At 48.0% G+C, this 19,365-nt stretch overlaps 2 protein-coding genes across 6 annotated transcripts in view; one reads left to right on the top strand and one right to left on the bottom strand.

Annotated features, from left to right (window-relative positions):
• The window catches only part of htr3b (5-hydroxytryptamine (serotonin) receptor 3B), a 37,695-nt gene extending 36,333 nt beyond the window's left edge, over window positions 1-1,362 (bottom strand). Inside the window, exon 1 of one of the 2 annotated variants that reach the window (XM_085967791.1) lies at window positions 1,095-1,362. Coding sequence is in view for 1 of the 2 variants with exons in the window: in XM_085967792.1 (XP_085823918.1) it covers window positions 531-546 (16 nt within the window). In the remaining variant the exon portion in view is untranslated. Of the gene's footprint in view, window positions 1-530; window positions 1,031-1,094 lie in introns of those variants that run through there. The other variant, XM_085967792.1, reaches the window with a different exon arrangement.
• usp28 (ubiquitin specific peptidase 28) overlaps window positions 1-19,365 on the top strand; it is an 87,900-nt gene that overhangs the window by 627 nt on the left and 67,908 nt on the right. The gene's annotated exons all lie outside the window — the stretch shown is intronic.

The raw sequence follows: 19,365 nt of genomic DNA on the forward strand, positions 1-19,365 counted from the left end.
AACATTGGGGAAGTTCAGTGAGTTGATTCCGCCAATCTCTGCTCCCACTCCGAACTTTCATTGTAAACTGACCGCTCGTTGTGTTTGTTTTCTTAACATTATTAATTTTTTTAACAATGCATTTCTTTTTAAGTGCCTGTGTACATGTTGCTCCCCCTCCTCCCCACTCTCGGATGTGAATGCAGATTTGGGGTGGGGTGGGATGGGGACATTTATGTCACTGGTGTCTGGGATGATGTGGCTGCAGCCGTGGATTTAAAGGTTGGCCCATTGCACATTGTGGGACATAGGAATAGGAGGAGGCCGTTCAGCCCCTCGAGACTGTCCTGCCATTCAATTAGATCGTGGCTGATCTGTATCTTAACTCCATCTACCCACCTCAGTTCCGTAACCTATGTGGTATGGAATTGAGACCTACAAACCTGGAACATAACATAAGAAATAGGAGCAGGAGTCGGCCATACAGCCCCTCAAGCCTATTCCGCCATTCAGTAAGATCATGGCTGATCTTCGACTTCAATTCCACTTACCTGCCCGATTCCCCATATCCCTTGATTCCCCAAGTGCCCAAAAATCTGTCAATCTCTGTCTTGAAGATACTCAACGACTGAGCATTCACAGCCCTCTGGGGTAGAGAATTCCAAAGATTCACAACCCTCTGAGTGAAGAAACTTCTCCTCATCTCAGTCCTAAATGGCCGACCCCTTATCCTGAGACTATGACTCCTAGTTCTAGACTCTCCAGCCAGGGGAAACAGCCTCTCAGCATCTAACCTGTCAAGCCCACTCAGAATTTTATGTTTCAATCAGATCACCTCTACTTCTAAACTCTGGAGAGTATAGGCCCATTTTATTCACTCTCTCCTCCTAGGACAGCCCTCTCATCCCAGGAATCAATCTAGTGAACCTTCGTTGCACTCCCTCTAAAGCAAGTATATCCTTCCTTAGGTGAGGAGATCAAAACTGTACACAGTACTCCAGATGTGGTCTCACCAAGGCCCTATGTAACTGTAGTAAGACTGCCTTATTCTTATACACCAACCCCTTTGCAATAAATGCTAACATACCATTTGTCTTCCTAATGGCTTGCTGTACCTGCATGTTAACTTTTTGAAAGGTCCCTCTTTGCTCCCCATGCTCTGTGCTGAGTTGGCAGATTCCAGCCAGTAGGTGCTAACACTGGCCCTGAGCTGGCAAGGGGGAAATTAGGGTTCCTGCTCTTGATCCCCATCCAGCGATCCTACTGGAGAATGTCCTTATGTAGATTTGGGGTACGGATCGGATTGGGGTCAGCTGTGATGGCCCTTTCTCTCCCACCCCCAAAGATTTGAATACCCTGGCAACACTCATCCCCTCGTCTCACACGTAAAGAAGGATCGCTCTGGCCCAGTGCCTGCGGAATGTTATCTCAGCAAAGAGCCAGTGCCTTCAGTGGAAGGAGGGGGAGGGGGAGGGGAGGGGGCGAAAAATTGAAAACAAAGTTTTCTAAATGTGGAACTGTGTGCTATAATGTAGCAGGAGAGGGATAGAATGCAAGCTTGCATCTACAATCTCTCCCTGCCTCACCACCCCCTCCAGTGAATTCTGGATCGCTGATGTCGTGCGCGGGATCTGCCAAGTGGAAGCCAGTCTCTTCCAACGAGGGGAGGGATTGGACCGCGGGCCACCAACCTCGTGACTGCCCCGGGAGCAGCATTGGCACAGCCCTGGCTTGCGAGCCCGTTTGAGACCAGAAAGAGAAGTGAGGAGCAAAATGCCTTCAAACTAGCAAAACGGAAAGGCATTTTTGCAACTGAATCTGTATCAGCGGCAACTCCAACTTTCCCCAGCAGCCAGCGAGGCGGAGTTTGAGAGAAATATTTTCAGCAAGCTGCAGCTGGCTGTGCAAATCCCCCTAAAAGCCGAGAGTGGCCTTCCGTGCTATTTTTAGGTTGGTGCATCTTACAGTATCCAAGGTCGTCCAAAGACTGCTTAAAAGTCCTGGTGATTCTGTGGTGGCTGGGGAACTGCTGGTCAATCACCTCTGTTTCTTTTATTTATTTAACTGAAAGATAACAAAATATCGCTGCTTGTTAATGATTTTTTTTCCCCATTTGGTTGGCTCTTGCACCCCGTTTATATTCTGGAATCTGCCATCGAAAGTGGCTCCACAATACAGTCAAGTGGGTCAACTTTGCTCAGTGGAGTTGAGGTCGAAGATCAACCGTGATCTTATTGAATGGCAGAGCAGGCTCGAGGGGCCGTATGACCTATTCCTGCTCCTAAAAAGAAAAGAAAGACTTGCATTTCTATAGCGCCTTTTACGACCACCGCACATCCCAAAGCGCTTTACAGCCAATGAAGTACTTTTTGAAGGGGAGTCACTGTTGTAATGTAGGAAGCACGGCAGCTAATTTGCGCACAGCAAGCTTCCACAAAAAGCAATGTGATAATGACCAGATCATCTGTTTTTGTGATGTTGATTGAGGGATAAATATTGGCCCCAGGACACCAGGGATAACTCTCCTGCTCTTCTTTGAAATAGTGCCATGGGATCTTTTACGTCCACCTGAGAGAGCAGACGGGGCCTCGGTTTAACATCTCATCCGAAAGACGGTACCTCCCACTGTGCAGCACACCCTCAGCACTGCACTGGGAGTGTCAGCCTAGATTTCTGTGTTATAGCACCTTTAATGTAGCCCTCGACCTTCTGACTGTGAGGCGAGCGTGCTACCCACTGAGCCATGGCTGAGCAGTTGATTCAAAGCAGTTTACTTACATAACAATGAGCTCCAAAGTCATTCATTGGGTGAAGCACTTCAAGACATTTTGTTGATGTGATAACGCGCCATATAGCTGCAAGTTTTTCCTTCCTTTTTTCCGTCTGATCCAGAGATTTCCTGAATCCGGCCTGTAGTTAGACCCAAAATGGAGGCCCAACCCAAGTGCCGCGTTGGCAGCTCTTTATCCGTGCTGCTCGTGGCGTCCAGCTGTGTAGGGAAGCCTCGTCCCAAGGAAGGATTTGGTGCCCTGATAGAGCTGGCCTTGGATCATGAATATGGACTGTTGGAGGCAATCTTGGTAGCGGATCGGGTATTTGATTGTTGGTAGGCTGGAACCTAGTGCATTGTGTGAAGCGAGCCGTGGAAAGGCCAGTGTTATCCTAGTGGAGCAACATTTATGGCCCAGACATTCCAATGCTTGGGCAGGCTATCATTAAGCCCTAAGGAAGGATGTTCTTGCCATGGAGGGAGTGCAGCGAAGATTCACCAGACTGATACCTGGGATGACGTATGAAGAGAGATTGGGTCGATTAGGCTTATATTCGCTAGAGTTTAGAAGAATGAGAGGGGGTCTCAGAAATCACAGAAACCCCACAGTGCAGATAGAGGCCATTTCGGCCCATCGAGCCTGCACCGACACATATCCCACCCGATCCCCGTAACCCCTACACCAACACATATCCCACCCTATCCCTGTAACCCCACGTATTTAATCCCCCTAACACTAAGGGCCAATTTATCATAGCCAATCAACCTAACCCGCACATCTTTGGACTGTGGGAGGAAACCGGAGCACCCGGAGGAAACCCACGCAAACACGGGGAGAATGTGCAAACTCCACACAGACAGTCACCCGAGACCGGATTCGAACCCGGGTCCCTGGCGCTGTGAGGCAACAGTGCTAACCACTATGCCACCGTGCTGCCCCACTATGCCCCACTCATTTGAAACTTATAAAATTCTAACAGGACTAGACAGACTAGATGCGGGACGGATGTTCCCGATGGCGGGAGAGTCCTGAACCAGGGGTCACAGTCTAAGGATAAGGGGTAAACCATTTAGGACAGAGATGAGGAGGAATTTCTTCACCCAGAGAGTGGTGAACCTGTGGAATTCTCTACCACAGAAGGCAGTAGAGGCCAATTCATTAAATATATTCAAGAAGGAGTTAGATATATTTCTTAAGGCTAAAGGGATCAAGGGATATGGGGAGAAGGCAGGAACAGGGTACTGAATTTGGATGATCAGCCATGATCTCATTAAATGGCAGAGCAGGCTCGAGGGGCCGAATGGCCTACTCCTGCTCCTATCTTCTATGTTTCTATAAGCCCCTGTGGGAAGGGAAAACGACATTTATGAGATTTAATGGGGAATTGTGTCATGGTATATGAACTTTTCTTTCTTAATTAGTTTATATTTTGTGCCAGTTACTCAATGTTGGTTGTGTTTTAGCGCATTTATTGCAGTAGAGTTAGGCTGCTCATGTTGGGTTTTGTTGTGAATAGGACATACCCTAGAGATTGATTACAAGGCAGTAATGTGACCAAGAAGCTTGGGTGATATGATAACTGGCGAGGTTGAAACTCAAGCCATCAACAACTCATCTGAGCCCTGTTTCATAATAGGAATTGCTAGACAAACAATGACCATGGTCTAGCTAGTTCGCCTTCTGCCATAAATTAAAAACAGAAAATGCTAGAAATACTCAGCCGGTCAGGCAGCATCTGCAGAGAGAGAAAAACACCTTCTGTCATCCTGGTAGTCATATGCCGCAATGATAGCCAGCTATGGCTCAGTGGACAGCACTCTCGCCTCCGAGTCAGAGGTTGTGGGTTCAAGTCCCACTCCAGAGACTTGAGCACAAAAATCTAGGCTGACACTCCCAATGCAGTACTGAGGGGGAGCGCTGCACTGTCGGAGGTGCTGTCTTTCGGATGAGACGTTAAATCGAGGCCCCGTCTGCCCTCTCGGATGGACATAAAAGATCCCACGGCGCTATTTCGAAGAAGAGCAGGGGAGAGTTCTCCCCGGTGTCCTGGGGCCAATAGTTATTCAATCAACAGAACAAGAACAGATTATCTGGTCATTATCACATTGCTGTTTGTGGGAGCTTGCTGGGTGCAAATTGGCTGCCGCATTTCCTGCATTACAACAGTGACTACACTTCAAATAGTACTTTAGGCAACATCCGTGGAGAGAGAAACAGAGTCAGCGTTTCGGGTCAAAGACCCTTTGTCCTGACGAAGGGTCTTTGACCCGAAACGTTGACTCTATTTCTCTCTCCACGGATGTTGCCTGGCCTGCTGAGTTTTTCCAGCGTTTGCTGTTGTTATTTCGGATTTCCAGCATCCGCAGTATTTTGCTATCAAATAGTACTTCATTGGCTGTAAAGCGCTTTGGGACGTCCGGTGGTTGTGAAAGGCGCTATATAAATGCAAGTCTTTCTTTTTTTCTTATAATGGAGTTGTTGGCTACTCAGTTAGCCTACAACAGACCCAGACATGACACGAGGAAAACCCCAGTGATGGCGAGCTTTGGGAACCATCGGTCCCAAGTCACCTGTTGCTCCCGAGCACGCTACACTCACCACACGTCGCGTCTCAAATTACTCGTATACTGGATCCCAAAATATTTGCTGCAGTCTTCATGGTGGTGGTTTTATTTAGGCTTTGGACCCCATTTTTCTGTGTCAGCAGTATCTCTGAGTGCAGATGGTGATGGGTGGACTCCATGTCATTGACCCACCCCTCCTGCCACAGAAGCAGGGATTTTTAACTTGCCGTTTGACAAATTTGCTAGGAGGGCAGGAGAATCAGAAGAACATGTTACACAGCCTTGTTTACTGGGTATAAGCCGGACGTCTAAGTGGAAAATAGTGGCGTTGTCACAACCAAAAGCTTACGTAGTCTCTTGCAGGACCTGACCCCAGATAGACATGAGTTGCCCAGATGGCTCGGTTGATAAATGCACCGTCGTGTCTGTGCGGTGTTGGTGGGTCTCAGGCAGGGTAGCTGTCGGGGCACAACAAGCCTCCATTTTCCCAGGCTAAAGAGGGGAAACCTAAACAACAACAATTTGTATTTATATAGCACCTTTAACACAATAAAACATCTTGAGGTGCTTCACAGGAGTGTAATCAGACATACATTGACACCGAGCCAAAGAGGCACCCATTAGGACAGGTGACCAAATGCTTGGTCAAAGAGGTAGGTTTTAAGCAGCGTCTTAAAGGAGGAAAGAGAGGCGGAGAGGGTTAGGGAGGGAATTCCAGAGCTTAGGGCTTCGGCAGCTGAAGGTGCGGCCGCCAATGGTGGGGTGAAAGAAGTCAGTGGTGCGCCGATAACAACCTGGCCCTTAACATCAAGAAAACCAAAGAAATCATTGTGGACTTCAGGAAGTCTAAAGGCGGAAGTCGCACCCCCATCCACATCCATGGGGCTGTGGTGGAAAGGGTGGACAGCTTTAAGTTCCTCGGAGTCCACATCACGGAAGACCTCTCCTGGTCCCTCAATACCTCCTCTCTGGTGAAGAAGGCCCAGCAGCGCCTATATTTCCTAAGGAGGCTGAAGGGATGTAACCTGTCACCCCTGATCCTCTCTAACTTTTACCGCTGCACAATAGAGAGCATCCTGACGAACTGTATCACAGTATGGTATGGCAGCTGTAGCTACTATGACCGGAAAGCCCTGCAGCGGGTAGTCAAAACTGCCCAACGCATTACCGGCACCCGGCTACCGACCATAGAGCACATGTACCAGAAACGCTGTTTACGGAGGTCACGGTCCATCATCAAAGACCCTACCCACCCCAGCCACAGTCTGTTCACCCTCCTGCCATCTGGGAGACGCTACAGATGCATTCGCACCCGTACGACCAGATTTAGGAACAGCTTCTTTCCCAGGGCTGTCATCCTACTGAACTCCACAAATAAACTCTAAAGCCTGCACATCTGCCAATGCACTTTATTATGGTTATGTTTATGTTAATGTATTACAAGCCAAATGAATGTTGAATGTTTAAATGTCTTAATCTAAATGTACACTCTCGGGAGCCGCAAGCCTACATTTCGTTGTACTGCACTTGTGCACTAGCAATGACAATAAAGTTGATGATTATTATAAGAGGCCAGAGTTGGAGAAATGTAGAGTCCATGGAGTGTTGGGAGGCCACCCCATCCCTTCTTCCCCCTTCTGGTTTTAAAAAAAAAGGCAGATGAGGATGGGGTCTTTCTTGATGTGATGCCCCTACAGTCAAATAGTGTGTTAACGTTTGATGTTCAGGCTAATGCATAAAGAATAACCATTTAGGTAAGATAGTACAGAACCAGTGGAACCAACCCCAATCTGAGCTGCTGCCTTCACGAGGATGGGAGAAAATGTGGGGAAAAGGAATGACATTTGAATCATAGAAATTTACAGCACAGAAGGCGGCCACTCGGTCCATCGTGTCCGTGCCGGCCTGTTTCTGCTGTAAATTTAAAACGTGATTGATTATTGGACTGAAGTATTAAACTCAAGATTGGTCAACAGATTCATCAGTAAGTGTCATTTGAATTGGTCTGTGCAAACATGCTGAACAAACACAAGCCCTATCACTGCACCAAGTGAAGTATCTTTATCACCTTCTACTTATGATAAGCACTTCATCCAACTGAGAAGGGAAGGCTCCCAGTTAATAGGACGTTTGCAGAATACTGCGGGACTCATGGACAAGAGACCAGCGACTGAGGGAAAGATCCTTGATGTTTGATGAGGGGGAAAATAAAGGTCCCCTTTGCTTGGAGAATCTGGGGAGGGGGGGGGGGTCGAAATAGCTTATCTATAGTACATTTTCAAACTAGGGTTTGGTCACCGACAGTGCACAGAACCCACTCACGGGTGGTGCAATACACACGACTAAGTGAAAACTGGAGCGTGCTTGTGAAATTGGTGTCTGTTGGATATTAGTTATATTGGATCAGAAAGCCATGTGGAAGTTGATTGTGGGCAAGTGATTGTTTTTAGGCTGTGAGATGCTTTTTTTCTCGATTTGCGACTTGCTGTTAAGCACCAAGTTAGTTCCCAGAAGAGTTGGTCCTGCTCCTGCCCTCTTTATACTGTTTATTAGATTGCATTGATTTTTGAATTGAATCTTATCTGTTAGAACACTACACCTTTGTTTTCTGTGCACTAGGCTAGGGCACGTGTCAGAGAGTATTGAACAAGGAGTTCCTGTGTGTGTGTGGCTGCAGTTTGCTCTTTAGCTCCAGTCCCGATTGGAGGACATCTGTGGAGAAGCCTTTTGTGGAGCTAATAATCCATGTAATCTCATCTGAAGTTTAAGATTTACTGAGTATTCTCCAACTTGTTCCCTTCATCTCTTGGAAGCAGTGACTCATCCCGAGTGCGCATCCATAGGGGTTAGGATCATCTAGTACCCCACTAAAGTGACTCCTTCCAAGTGCGAGCTCGGATAGTGAGCTGTTCGGGGTGCATTATTGCTGCACGTGATCCTGTCCGTTGCTGCCATCCAGACACGTGTGCCCATCCAGCAGGATTCACAGCCACAGGAATTGGAATGCTCGCTGATTTGTGGCTGGCATTTTTGAAATTGTACTTGCGATTCCCGAGTCCAAATCGTTTCTGTATTCTACCCGATTCCTGGAATCTTGCAATGAATGTGCCTGGCGGGGGAAAAGAAAGTTTGTTTAATGCTTGGTGTTCATTTTGCTGCCTCTTCCCTGAGCAGCTGTTCGGGTTCTATTTCAGAATCTCCCTCATGTCAAGCAGACCAGCGCATTGAGATATTTTTGGAAGCGTTAACTCAGCCGGGCCATCCTGAAGCATAAAGTAGAGGCTGGGTTTTGGCACTGTTACACCTACGAAGCACCGAAGCAAGTCATTTATACCAGATTCATCATCTCGATGCTGGCAGCTATATAAAGGTCAAGTTAAAAAGTAGTTGGCATGAATATTGTGTGCAGCATCAAATCAACATCATTAAAAAACAGATTATCTGCTCATCATCACATTGCTGTTTGTGGGAGCTTGCTGTGCGCAAATTGGCAGTCGCGTTTCATACATTACAACAGTGACTATACTTTAAAAAAAAAAAAAAGTACTTAATTGGCTGCAAAGCGCTTTGGAACGTCCGGTGGTCGTGAAAGGCACTATATAAATAAAAGTAACAACAGAAAATGCTGGAAAAACTCAGCAGATCAGGCAACATCTGTGGAGAGAAATTTGAGTTGACGTTTCGGGTCGAACCCTTCTTCAAAACTGTGGTGTGCCTGATCGGAGGATGAGGTGCTGTTCCTCGAGTTTGCGTTGAGCTTCCGTGGAGCAGTGCAGGAGGCCAGGGACGGTGAGGTCCGAGTGGGAATGGAGCAGTGAGTCGAAGTGACGGGCGACCGGAGGCTCGGGGTCACTCTTGCAGACTGGGCGGAGGTGTTCCGCGGGGCGGTCACCCAGTCTGCATTTGGTCTCCCCAGTGTGGAGGAGACCGCATCGTGAGCAGCAAATGCAGTGTACTGGATTGCGAGAAGTACAAGTAAATCGCTTTTCTTTCCAGTTTTGAAGAAGGGTTTGACCCGAAACGTCAACTCAAATTTCTCTCCACGGATGTTGCCTGACCTGCTGAGTTTTTCCAGCATTTTCTGTTGTTATTTCGGATTTCCAACATCTGCAGTATTTTGCTATCATATAAATAAAAGTCTTTGTTTCTTTCAGTATATAACTGTAAACGCTAATTTTTAAAAAATTCATTTATGGGATGTGGGCGTCGCTGGCAAGGCCAGCATTTATTGTCCATCCCTAATTGCGCCTGAGAAGGTGGTGGTGAGCCGCCTTCTTGAACCGCTGCAGTCCGTGCAGTGAAGGTACTCCCACAGTGCTGTTAGGGAGGGAGTTCCAGGATTTTGACCCAGCGACGATGAAGGAACGGCCGATATATAGTCAGGATGGTGTGTGACTTGGAGGGGAACTTGCAGGACATATATAGAACATTTCAAAGCGCTTTATAGCCAATGAAATACTTTTAGAGTGTAGTCACTGTTGTAATGTAGGAAACGCAGCAGCCAATTTGCGCACAGCAAGCTCCCACAAACAGCAATGTGTTTTTGACCAGATAATCTGTTTTAGTGATGTTGATTGAGGGATAAATATTGGCCAGGACACTGGGGGGGAACTCCCCTGCTCTTCTTTGAAATAGTGCCATGGGATCTTTTACGTCCACCTGACAGAGAAGACGGGGCCTCGGTTTAACGTCTCATCCGAAAGACGGCACCTCTGACAGTGCAGCGCTCCCTCAGTACTGCCCCTCCGACAGTGCGGCGCTCCCTCAGTGCTGCCCCTCCGACAGTGCGGCGCTCCCTCAGTACTGCCCCTCCGACAGTGCGGCGCTCCCTCAGTACTGCCCCTCCGACAGTGCGGCGCTCCCTCAGTACTGCCCCTCCGACAGTGCGGCGCTCCCTCAGTACTGCCCCTCCGACAGTGCGGCGCTCCCTCAGTACTGCCCCTCCGACAGTGCGGCGCTCCCTCAGTACTGCCCCTCCGACAGTGCGGCGCTCCCTCAGTACTGCCCCTCCGACAGTGCGGCGCTCCCTCAGTACTGCCCCTCCGACAGTGCGGCGCTCCCTCAGTACTGCCCCTCCGACAGTGCGGCGTTCCCTCAGTACTGCCCCTCCGACAGTGCGGCGCTCCCTCAGTACTGCCCCTCCGACAGTGCGGCGCTCCCTCAGTACTGCCCCTCCGACAGTGCGGCGCTCCCTCAGTACTGCCCCTCCGACAGTGCGGCGCTCCCTCAGTACTGCATGGCAGTGTCAGCCTAGATTTTTTCCTTTGGAGTGCGAATTGAACCCACAACCTTCTGACGCAGTGGCGAGAGTGCGACACACTGAGTCACGGCGGACACTCTGAAGCATTTTGGGACACTTTACTTATACTAAAGGTTTTCCATAAACACCTGCTGTGTGAGCTTAAACAGTGGCTGTCCAGGCTCGTACTCAGGCATAATGGTAATTACTCTTTCACTTTTTGTGTAATGGAATACTGATAAGGCTCTTCATAAAAATAGTTTTTGTTAACTCGGGGGGGCGGGGGGGGGGGAAACAAAGGAAATGAAGACTGAGGAAAGGCCAGTGTACACAGTGGTTTCCTTTGCTGCGGATAATCATTGTGCATTTGCACTAACATTCCTAAGGATTTTGAGATTAATAGTTGATGCTTTTTCAAGAAGTGAAGCTTACACTTTGCAATAGATTCTCTGTAATTACTGATCTATGCAATTGAAACGACAAGTTTATGAATTTTAAATTCACTGGTAAATGTGACTGTGTGACTAGGTTGACTGCAGCAAGTTTATTTCTGTTGGCAGTAATCATAAAACTCAAGCTGCTGGGTTGTCTGAGCACAGTGCTGCTCTGTCTGCACAGTAATACCCAGCCACAGATGAACGCGGAAATTCAAAGGGTGTCAGCTTGGCTCATGTTGGTGTAGCGCTCGACCTCGGAGTCAGAATGCTGTGGGTCCAAGTCCCACTGCGAGACCTGGGCGCAAAAGAAAAGGAAGAACTTACATTTAATACAGCTCCTTTCACGACCTCAGGATTTCCCAAAGCGCTTTGCAGCCAATGAAGTACTTTTTTGAAGTGCAGTCACTGTTGTAATGTAGGAAAGGTGGCAGCCAATTTGCGCACAGCAAGCTCCCACAAACGGCAATGTGGTAATGACCAGATTATCTTTTTTTTAGTGATGTTAATAATATACGAGTGCCAGACCAAGGGATTGCTGCATTGTTGGAGGTATCATCCTTCGCATGAGATGTTAAATTGACATCCACTTGCATGTTCCTGCGGTTGAGGTGAACACTAACGCATCCCATGGTACAGTTTGAAGAACAGGGAGGAATTCTCCCAATGTTCAGGCCAGCATTCCTCTCACAGACACCATCACCAATGTTGATTGCTGTTTGGGAGATCTTGCAGTGTGCCGATTGGCTCCGGCTCACAGAACAATTACAAATACTGTATCTCATCGAAACATATAAAATTATATAAAAAACATATAAAATTATGGCAGGCCTGGACAGGCTGAATTCAGAGAGAATGTTTCCAATGGCCGGGGAGCACAGAACCAGGGGCCACAGTCTAAAAATAGCGGGCAAATCATTTAAAACAGAGATGAGGAAGAATTTCTTCACTCAAAGAGTGGTGAGCCTGTGGAATTCCCTGCCACAGAGGGCTGCGAAGGCTAATTCAATAAATATTTTCAAGAGAGAATTGGATATATTTCTGAAGGCTAAGGGGATTAAGGGTTACGGAGAAAAGGCGGGGACGGGGTACTGAACTGGTAAGATCAGCTATGATCTCAGACGAGGATCAGCCATGATCTCATTGAATGGCGGAGCAGGCTCGAAGGGCCGAATGGCCTACTCCTGTTCCTATCTCTATGTTTCTATGTATTTCAACGTAATTCATGGTACGAGCATTCCAGAGTGACGTGAAAAGTACCTCCATGAACTGGGTGGAGGGGGAGCAGGAGAAAGTGTCTCTGTACTGGGTGGGTGGGGAGGGGGAGACGAGTGTCTCTAGTGGGTGGGTGGGGAGGGGGAGGCGTGTATCTATGTACTGGGTGGGTGGGGAGGGGGAGACGAGTGTCTCTAGTGGGGGGAGGGGGAGGTGTGTATCTATGTACTGGGTGGGTGGGGAGGGGGAGATGAGTGTCTCTGTACTGGGCTGGTGGGGAGGGGGAGGCGTGTATCTATGTGGTGGGTGGGGAGGGGGAGACGAGTGTCTCTATGAACTGCGATTGCAACTGTTTGATGCTGACTTTACACAGTACAGTTTGAAGAGTTAAAGCCAATGAACACTGACATTTTCGAAGTGCCTAATTCACATCGGAACTTTTCCCATAAACTGTGGTGTTGGTAACAAACGTTTAATGAATTGTTACAAATAGTGCACAGCACAATTTCAAATTACTTGTGTTTCTTTTGAGCACTGTGTTACCAACGCTTTCAGACAACCGAACGCCAGCCAAACTCACGGAGTACTCTGTTATATGTTACACCCCATGCTTTGAAAGTCACCAGGGAATTTCGGTTCTAATATGTTTCTAAATATACTTTGCTACAGTAGCATTCTTGTCCTGTGACCGAAGTGAAAATGTGTTTGAGGTAGTGACTAACTCAATGATTAGGGGCAAAGAGTGTTGGCATTAAGTGGTGTAATTAGGCCTTTATAGAGAATCACAGGTTGTCCTTAAACTTCTGTTCCTCTGCGTAATGCAACCGGTTCCAAGAAGGGAATGGAAGTAATCTGCTGTGACTTCGCCCACCTCATCAAGTTTACGAGCATTGCAGGCAGCAGGAACTAAGGTGGAAAATGCCTGAAAAGCCTGGGTTCAGTAAGCAATGTGTTGTTGTCACTTGTGGACAGTGGCTTTGATCACTGCCCAGGAAATGACCCGCTCTTGAGGACAGTGCACTGTTCGAAGCACTGAATAATGAGGTGCTAGCTTTGGGTGAGCATATAGGACCTCTCCCCATTGCTATATTAATCTCAAAGTGTAGAGGTTCATGGCTCAATTAAACAATCCTGGTTTAATTTTTTATTCCATCTCCATCTCTATAACCTCCTCCAACCCTCTGAGATCTCTGCGTTCCTCCAATTCTAATCTCTTGCACATCCCTGATTTTCTTCACTCCGCTATTGGTGACCGTGTCTTCAGCTGCCTAAGCTCTGAAATCCCCTCCCTAATCCTCTCTACCTCTCTCTCCTTTAAGACGCTCCTTAAAATCCTACCTCTTTGGCCAAGCATTTGGTCACCTGTCCTAATATCCCCTTGCATGGCTCGCAGTCAAATCTTGTTCGATAACGCTCCTGTGAAGTACCCTTGAGGCATTTGAGCTGATGGTGGGAGCTGTATTGCCAGCAAATGTCTGAAGTGTACTTTTGCATTGCGAGATGCTTCCTGACGCTCCAATGACACCTAACTCTGGACAACAGTTGAATTAAAAATTAGAAAAATCTTCGCATTTATATGGCACATTGTCGTGTCAAAAGTTCCAAATCGGTTTTTAAGTGCAGTTACATTTATGTCGCCATTCTGTGACAGAACATCGCACACACAGCAATCGGATGAAACATTACCCTTTTTTTCATGGTGTTGGTTGAGGCTGGTATGTTGACTCTGGTGTAACTCCCTGCATTTTGAGTCGTGGTATGGGATCTTTAACATCCGCTTGAACAGGCAGACAGGTCTTTTAACATTTTTGAACTGATGGAGCTCACCTCTGACACCCGATCACTGTTAATTATAAAATCTTTGCCCAGCAACTCCAAGATGCACACAAGAGTTTCTTTAATAGTCCCAGAATTTTTGAACCATGAACATAGATCACCGTATGTCACAGCTGTGAGTGCGTGCAACGCGTCCACTCGGAGAGATATGCAGCCTTTCCAAATTGGGAGATTGCCCAAGAGAATGGTCTAGTGCCCTTATTGCTGAAGTTATTTATAGAGGGGTACTAATGTGCTCTCTTATTTGTGTTATCTGTTGTTGTGGTGCAATGGAAATTACTGAACAGGACAATATTGCAGATAAAGTTCAGAATTTTACACAGAGTTTTTCCACCTCTGTAGCCCTTTCATAGAGGGTGCCCTTTCTACCATCCTTTGGAATTCTGTTTCCTGAAGCACTTGCTCATCAATTAAAAAAAAAAAGTTTTTAAAAAATTGTTTGTTTTCTGGGGGTGTACGGTTGTGTAGTGGTTATGTTACTGGACTAATAATGTGACCTCATGGAGGTCTTTACAATTATAAAGGGGTTTGATAGGGTAGACGTAGAGAAAATGTTTCCGCTTGTGGGGAATCCAAAACTTAGGGGTCATAAATATAAGAGAGTCACTAATAAATCCAATTAAGGAATTCAGGAGAAACTTCTTTACCCAGAGCGTGGTGAGAATGTGGAACTCGCTACCACAGGGAGTGGTTGAGGCGAACAGCATGGATGTATTTAAGGGGAGGCTAGATAAGTACATGAAGGAGCAAGGAATAGGAGGACATGTTGATAGGGTGAGATGAAGTAGGTGGGAAGAGGCTCATGCGGAATATAAACACTGGCATAGACCAGCTGGGCTGAGTGGCCTGTTTCTATGCTGTTAATTCTGTGTAATAATCCATCTCTTGCAATGTCTTCACCTTTGTTGCGCCCAAGGATTCATCCTCCAGCCCCTTCCTATTCCTCATATCCATACTGCCTTGCACCAATATTGTTAGGATGCATGGGGTCAGCTCCCATATATGTGTCAACGACACTCGGCTTTACCTCTCCGTCACTGCCCTCAACACCACAGCTGGTTTCCGTGTTGTGCAACCACCTGTTTGACATAATTGCGATGATGTGGAGCTTCATTCAGCTGAACTTTGGCAAGACCTAAGCTATCCTGTTCTGTTCTCAGCAGGCTCTCTACTCCCAATTCTGTCTGTCCCACTGATGCACGCTTAAGCTGAGCCCCACAGTGTGCAACCTGCCGACGCTTTGCTGAAGACTGCCTATTTCCACCTCTCTCTGAGCTCTATTCTGTACAAACTTCAGTCATCTAGAACTCCACTGTTTGCATCTTATCCTGTACTAGGTCGTGCTAACCACCTCCATCTCATCATGTACTCGGCAATGTTCCCTCTAAGCTGCGCTTTGTTGTGCGCGGCCTGTTTATTTCAGTGTGCGGTCCCTTTAAATTTCTACGCATATGTGATATTTCCGATGGAGAAGCTTGTGAGGGGCCTGCGCGGGACCTTGCTGATTACAGCGCGGCCACGCACGTGCGCAGCCTGGAGTGATGATTGGTCCTAGGCCTTGCTTACCACCTGGTGGAGCTAACCCCACAGAGATGAGCTAAAATCTAGGGGGGGAAAATTCAGTGTCAACGTCGCCGAGTCGCTAATTTTAGCGCCCCTCCGCCTGAAATTCAGTGGTAGCGCCACAAGCAGGAGGCGGGGCTACTGGAAGCACTCCACCTCCTTCTTGGGGCGCTACAACTGAATATCGGGGCGCTACAACTGAATATCGGGGCGCTGCATGCAACAGCACCACACGCATCGGCACGTAGCGCCGCGTCATCGCAGGCCTCCCCCCCCCCCCCCCCGATTTAAAGGGGAGGGGCCTAGCGCTGCACACACCGGGCCCTGCTGGATCAACGGGGAGCGGGGTGCCGTGAAAACAGCCTGGCACTCGAGGAGTTAACGGGCTGAGCGATTGCGGCCGGCACCCCGAAAAAAAAAGGGGAAGGGGGCAGGTGCTGGCAGTCGGCCAAAAAAAAGGCTGCCCTGCACCTGCCCTTTTCAGTAGTGCCGCCGCGGCTGCAACAACGCCCCCTGACCCTGTCGGACATATCGTCCAGCGGTAGGTCAGGGGACGCAACTCAAGTTTGCGGCCGCGGCGCTGCGCACGGCGATAACGTCATCGCCGCGGGACACTACCGGCTACCACTGCTACTAACCTCCCGCTGAATTTCGCTGGAGGCGTTAGTGTTGCCCGGGCGCTAGGCGACTTGCGCCCCATTAATTCCCCCCTGGGGGCGCTAACAAGAGGCGCAAATCAACCCAATTTTCCCCCTAGGTCTTAAGCTTGTTTATCGCTGATCTCCAGTGGCACCCCATCTTCTAATGCATTGTATTTGAAATCCTGGCAGTGCGATTTTCACCTCACCCCCATCCAATTCTGCTCTACCAGCAGTGGCAGGACCTTTAGCCATTGTTGTCCTGCGATCACTTACGAATTCTCTTATGCTCCTCCGCCTTGCTCCATCTCCTACCCCACCCTGCCCACACTGTCTGTTGCCTCCTCTAACTCCAATTCCAAATCTTACCCCTCCCATGCAATGATTTGAGATGTTCTGTTGCATTAAAAGCAGTGTAGATTGTTACTCCAGACTCCATTTTTAAAGCTGGCCAAGGCGCTGAGAGCCACTCTCTCCAACTTTGAGACATGTCTATTGTATTGTCTGTTAGACTTGAGCACCCAGCTCATAGAAACATAGAAGATAGGAGCAGGAGTAGGCCATTCGGCCCTTCGAGCCTGCTCCGCCATTCAATGCGATCATGGCTGATCATCCAAATTCAGTACCCGGTCCCTGCCTTCTCCCCATATCCCTTGATCCCTTTAGCCTTAGGAAATATATCTAACTCATTCTTGAATATATTTAATGAATTGGTCTCCACTGCCTTCTGTGGTAGAGAATTCCACAGGTTCACCACTCTCTGGGTGAAGAAATTCCTCCTCATTTCTGTCCTAAATGGCTTACCCCTTATCCTTAGACTGTGACCCCTGGTTCTGGACTCCCCCGCCATCGGGAACATCCTTCCTGCATCTAGTCTGTCCAGTCCTGTCAGAATTTTATAAGTTTCAATGAGATCCCCTCTCATTCTTCTAAACTCCAGCGAGTATAAGCCCAATCGACCCAATCTCTCCTCATACGTCATTCCTGCCATCCCAGGTATCAGCCTGGTGAATCTTCGCTGAACTCCCTCCATGGCAAGAACATCCTTCCTCAGATAAGGCGACCAAAACTGCATACAATACTCAAGCTGTGGTCTCACCAAGGCCCTGTACAACTGCAGCAAGACATCCTTATTCCTGTGGACATTATGTGGTATTGATTCTCTTTCCCCACTCCCTCTCACCCCTCCCGCCCCCCCCCCCCCCCAAAAAAAAAAGAAGCTTGGAGAAGGAATTATTCCCAGGAGCACTGGGCCACAGAGAGTGGGGAAAACATAAGGCCACTCCTGACTGCTGTCCCCCGGTAGATGCATGTGATTGGATGTTGGGTGAGACGGCAGGACCAAACGCGGCTGTTACTCTTCACATGATGGAATAGCTCCTTGACTCAGCTCACTCATGAAGAATTGGCCAGTTGGATGAGGTACCACGTGTTGCTGTGAAAGGAAAGATCTCACTATCGGGGCGTGAACATGCGGCACTAAAGAAGCGAAATACAGATGTCCCCACTGCACGGCCCATTCTTGGAGCATATTCTGTATGAAGAAGCACAAAGCAGAGTGTGGCTGCAATCGAGTCCGGGATATAACGGGCGTTTACAGCCATCAGTCATTAAAAGATATAAGGCCACTGCCCCTTGGACCCGTTTCCCCAACCAGAATCGGCACCTTCGGAAGAGCAGAGGGATTGAGGAAAAAATTAGGCTGGCGTTCGGTGCTTCACATGAAGAATATCTTGAACAGTTCCTTCCTCTGCGATGTGTCATGTGAGAAGCGGAATGGAAAACTGAAATGGCATTCATGACCCTGCTGAAAATAACTCTGTTGCCAGCCCTTTGCTGTGATTAGCTCCATATATGTCTGATAGCATATGGCCTGGCTCTTGAGCAGAAGTAAACAGATTCTGCATCTGCTGCCGGGCGCCTAGCTTTTCTTAGCCTCTGATGGACTCTTGGAGCAATTTTTCACGGAAGGTTCTAATAACATGCCTGCTGTAAAGGGCACACTGTACCTGACCAATGACTGCTGTTTTGCTGTTTATATATTATGAATAAAAAGTATCTTGGTTTTTTTTATAATGGGAATAATCTTCGAAAGCCTCATCCGACTGAACCGGCATTTTGCTGTCTGTGGGGAACCTGTGGGTCTTCCCCAGTGTGGTTCATGTCTCTATCTACTGCCCTGCGCACCCCACCCTTGACAACTGTCTATCATTCGTCAGGATAATGTAGCAAACCCCTGCTCACGTAACCCTTTGTAAACTGCAAACTAATAAACAGGGCAGTTGCGCTATTGAATTCAACACCTGGCTTCACCTGATCACCCCAAGCAAGATCTCCTTTCTGCAGCCAAATCCTGCTACTAGTCTAAGTTCATAAGAAATGGTAAGAACAACCCCAGCTTTCTCGAATGTAACCACCTCATTCCACCGCCCTCTCTGTCCCCTCCATCCTCGCCTCTGATGGCACATACAAGGAGCTCGTTGGCAGTTGCCCTCCTGAACTCCGCTGTATTTAAATATACTTTTCGAATTCAATCAAATAATCCTTTGTGATAAGGTTGAAAATTCTATCATTTTTAAAAACTGTTTTCAATTGTATCTGCGTGCAGTAAGACCACAGGTATGGAGAGTGAAGACTGAATGCTAATGTGAAGCCCGCTGCTCCATACATCACATACAGCAAACTTTTTTTCGTGAAGAGGACCCCCTTTAAATACTGACGTTCCTGGGGGCCCCCGTAAATATTGGCACACTCCTGGGGACCCCCGTAAATATTGGCACACTCCTGGGGACCCCCATAAATATTGGTACACTCCTGGGGACCCCTGTAAATATTGGTACACTCCTGGGGACCCCCGTAAATATTGACACACTCCTGGGGACCCCCGTAAATATTGGTACACTCCTGGGGACCCCCGTAAATATTGGTACACTCCTGGGGACCCCCGTAAATATTGGCACACTCCTGGGGACCCCATACGAACAGTGACACATTCCCAGGGATCCCCTCTAAATATTGACACATTCCCAGGGATCCCCTCTAAATATTGACACATTCCCAGGGATCCCCTCTAAATATTGACACATTCCCAGGGATCCCCTCTAAATATTGACACATTCCCAGGGA

This window comes from Somniosus microcephalus, chromosome 26 (assembly GCF_052327205.1).
Source record: "Somniosus microcephalus isolate GS21.2 chromosome 26, FLI_Smic_1.0, whole genome shotgun sequence".
Classification (NCBI taxonomy): domain Eukaryota; kingdom Metazoa; phylum Chordata; class Chondrichthyes; order Squaliformes; family Somniosidae; genus Somniosus; species Somniosus microcephalus.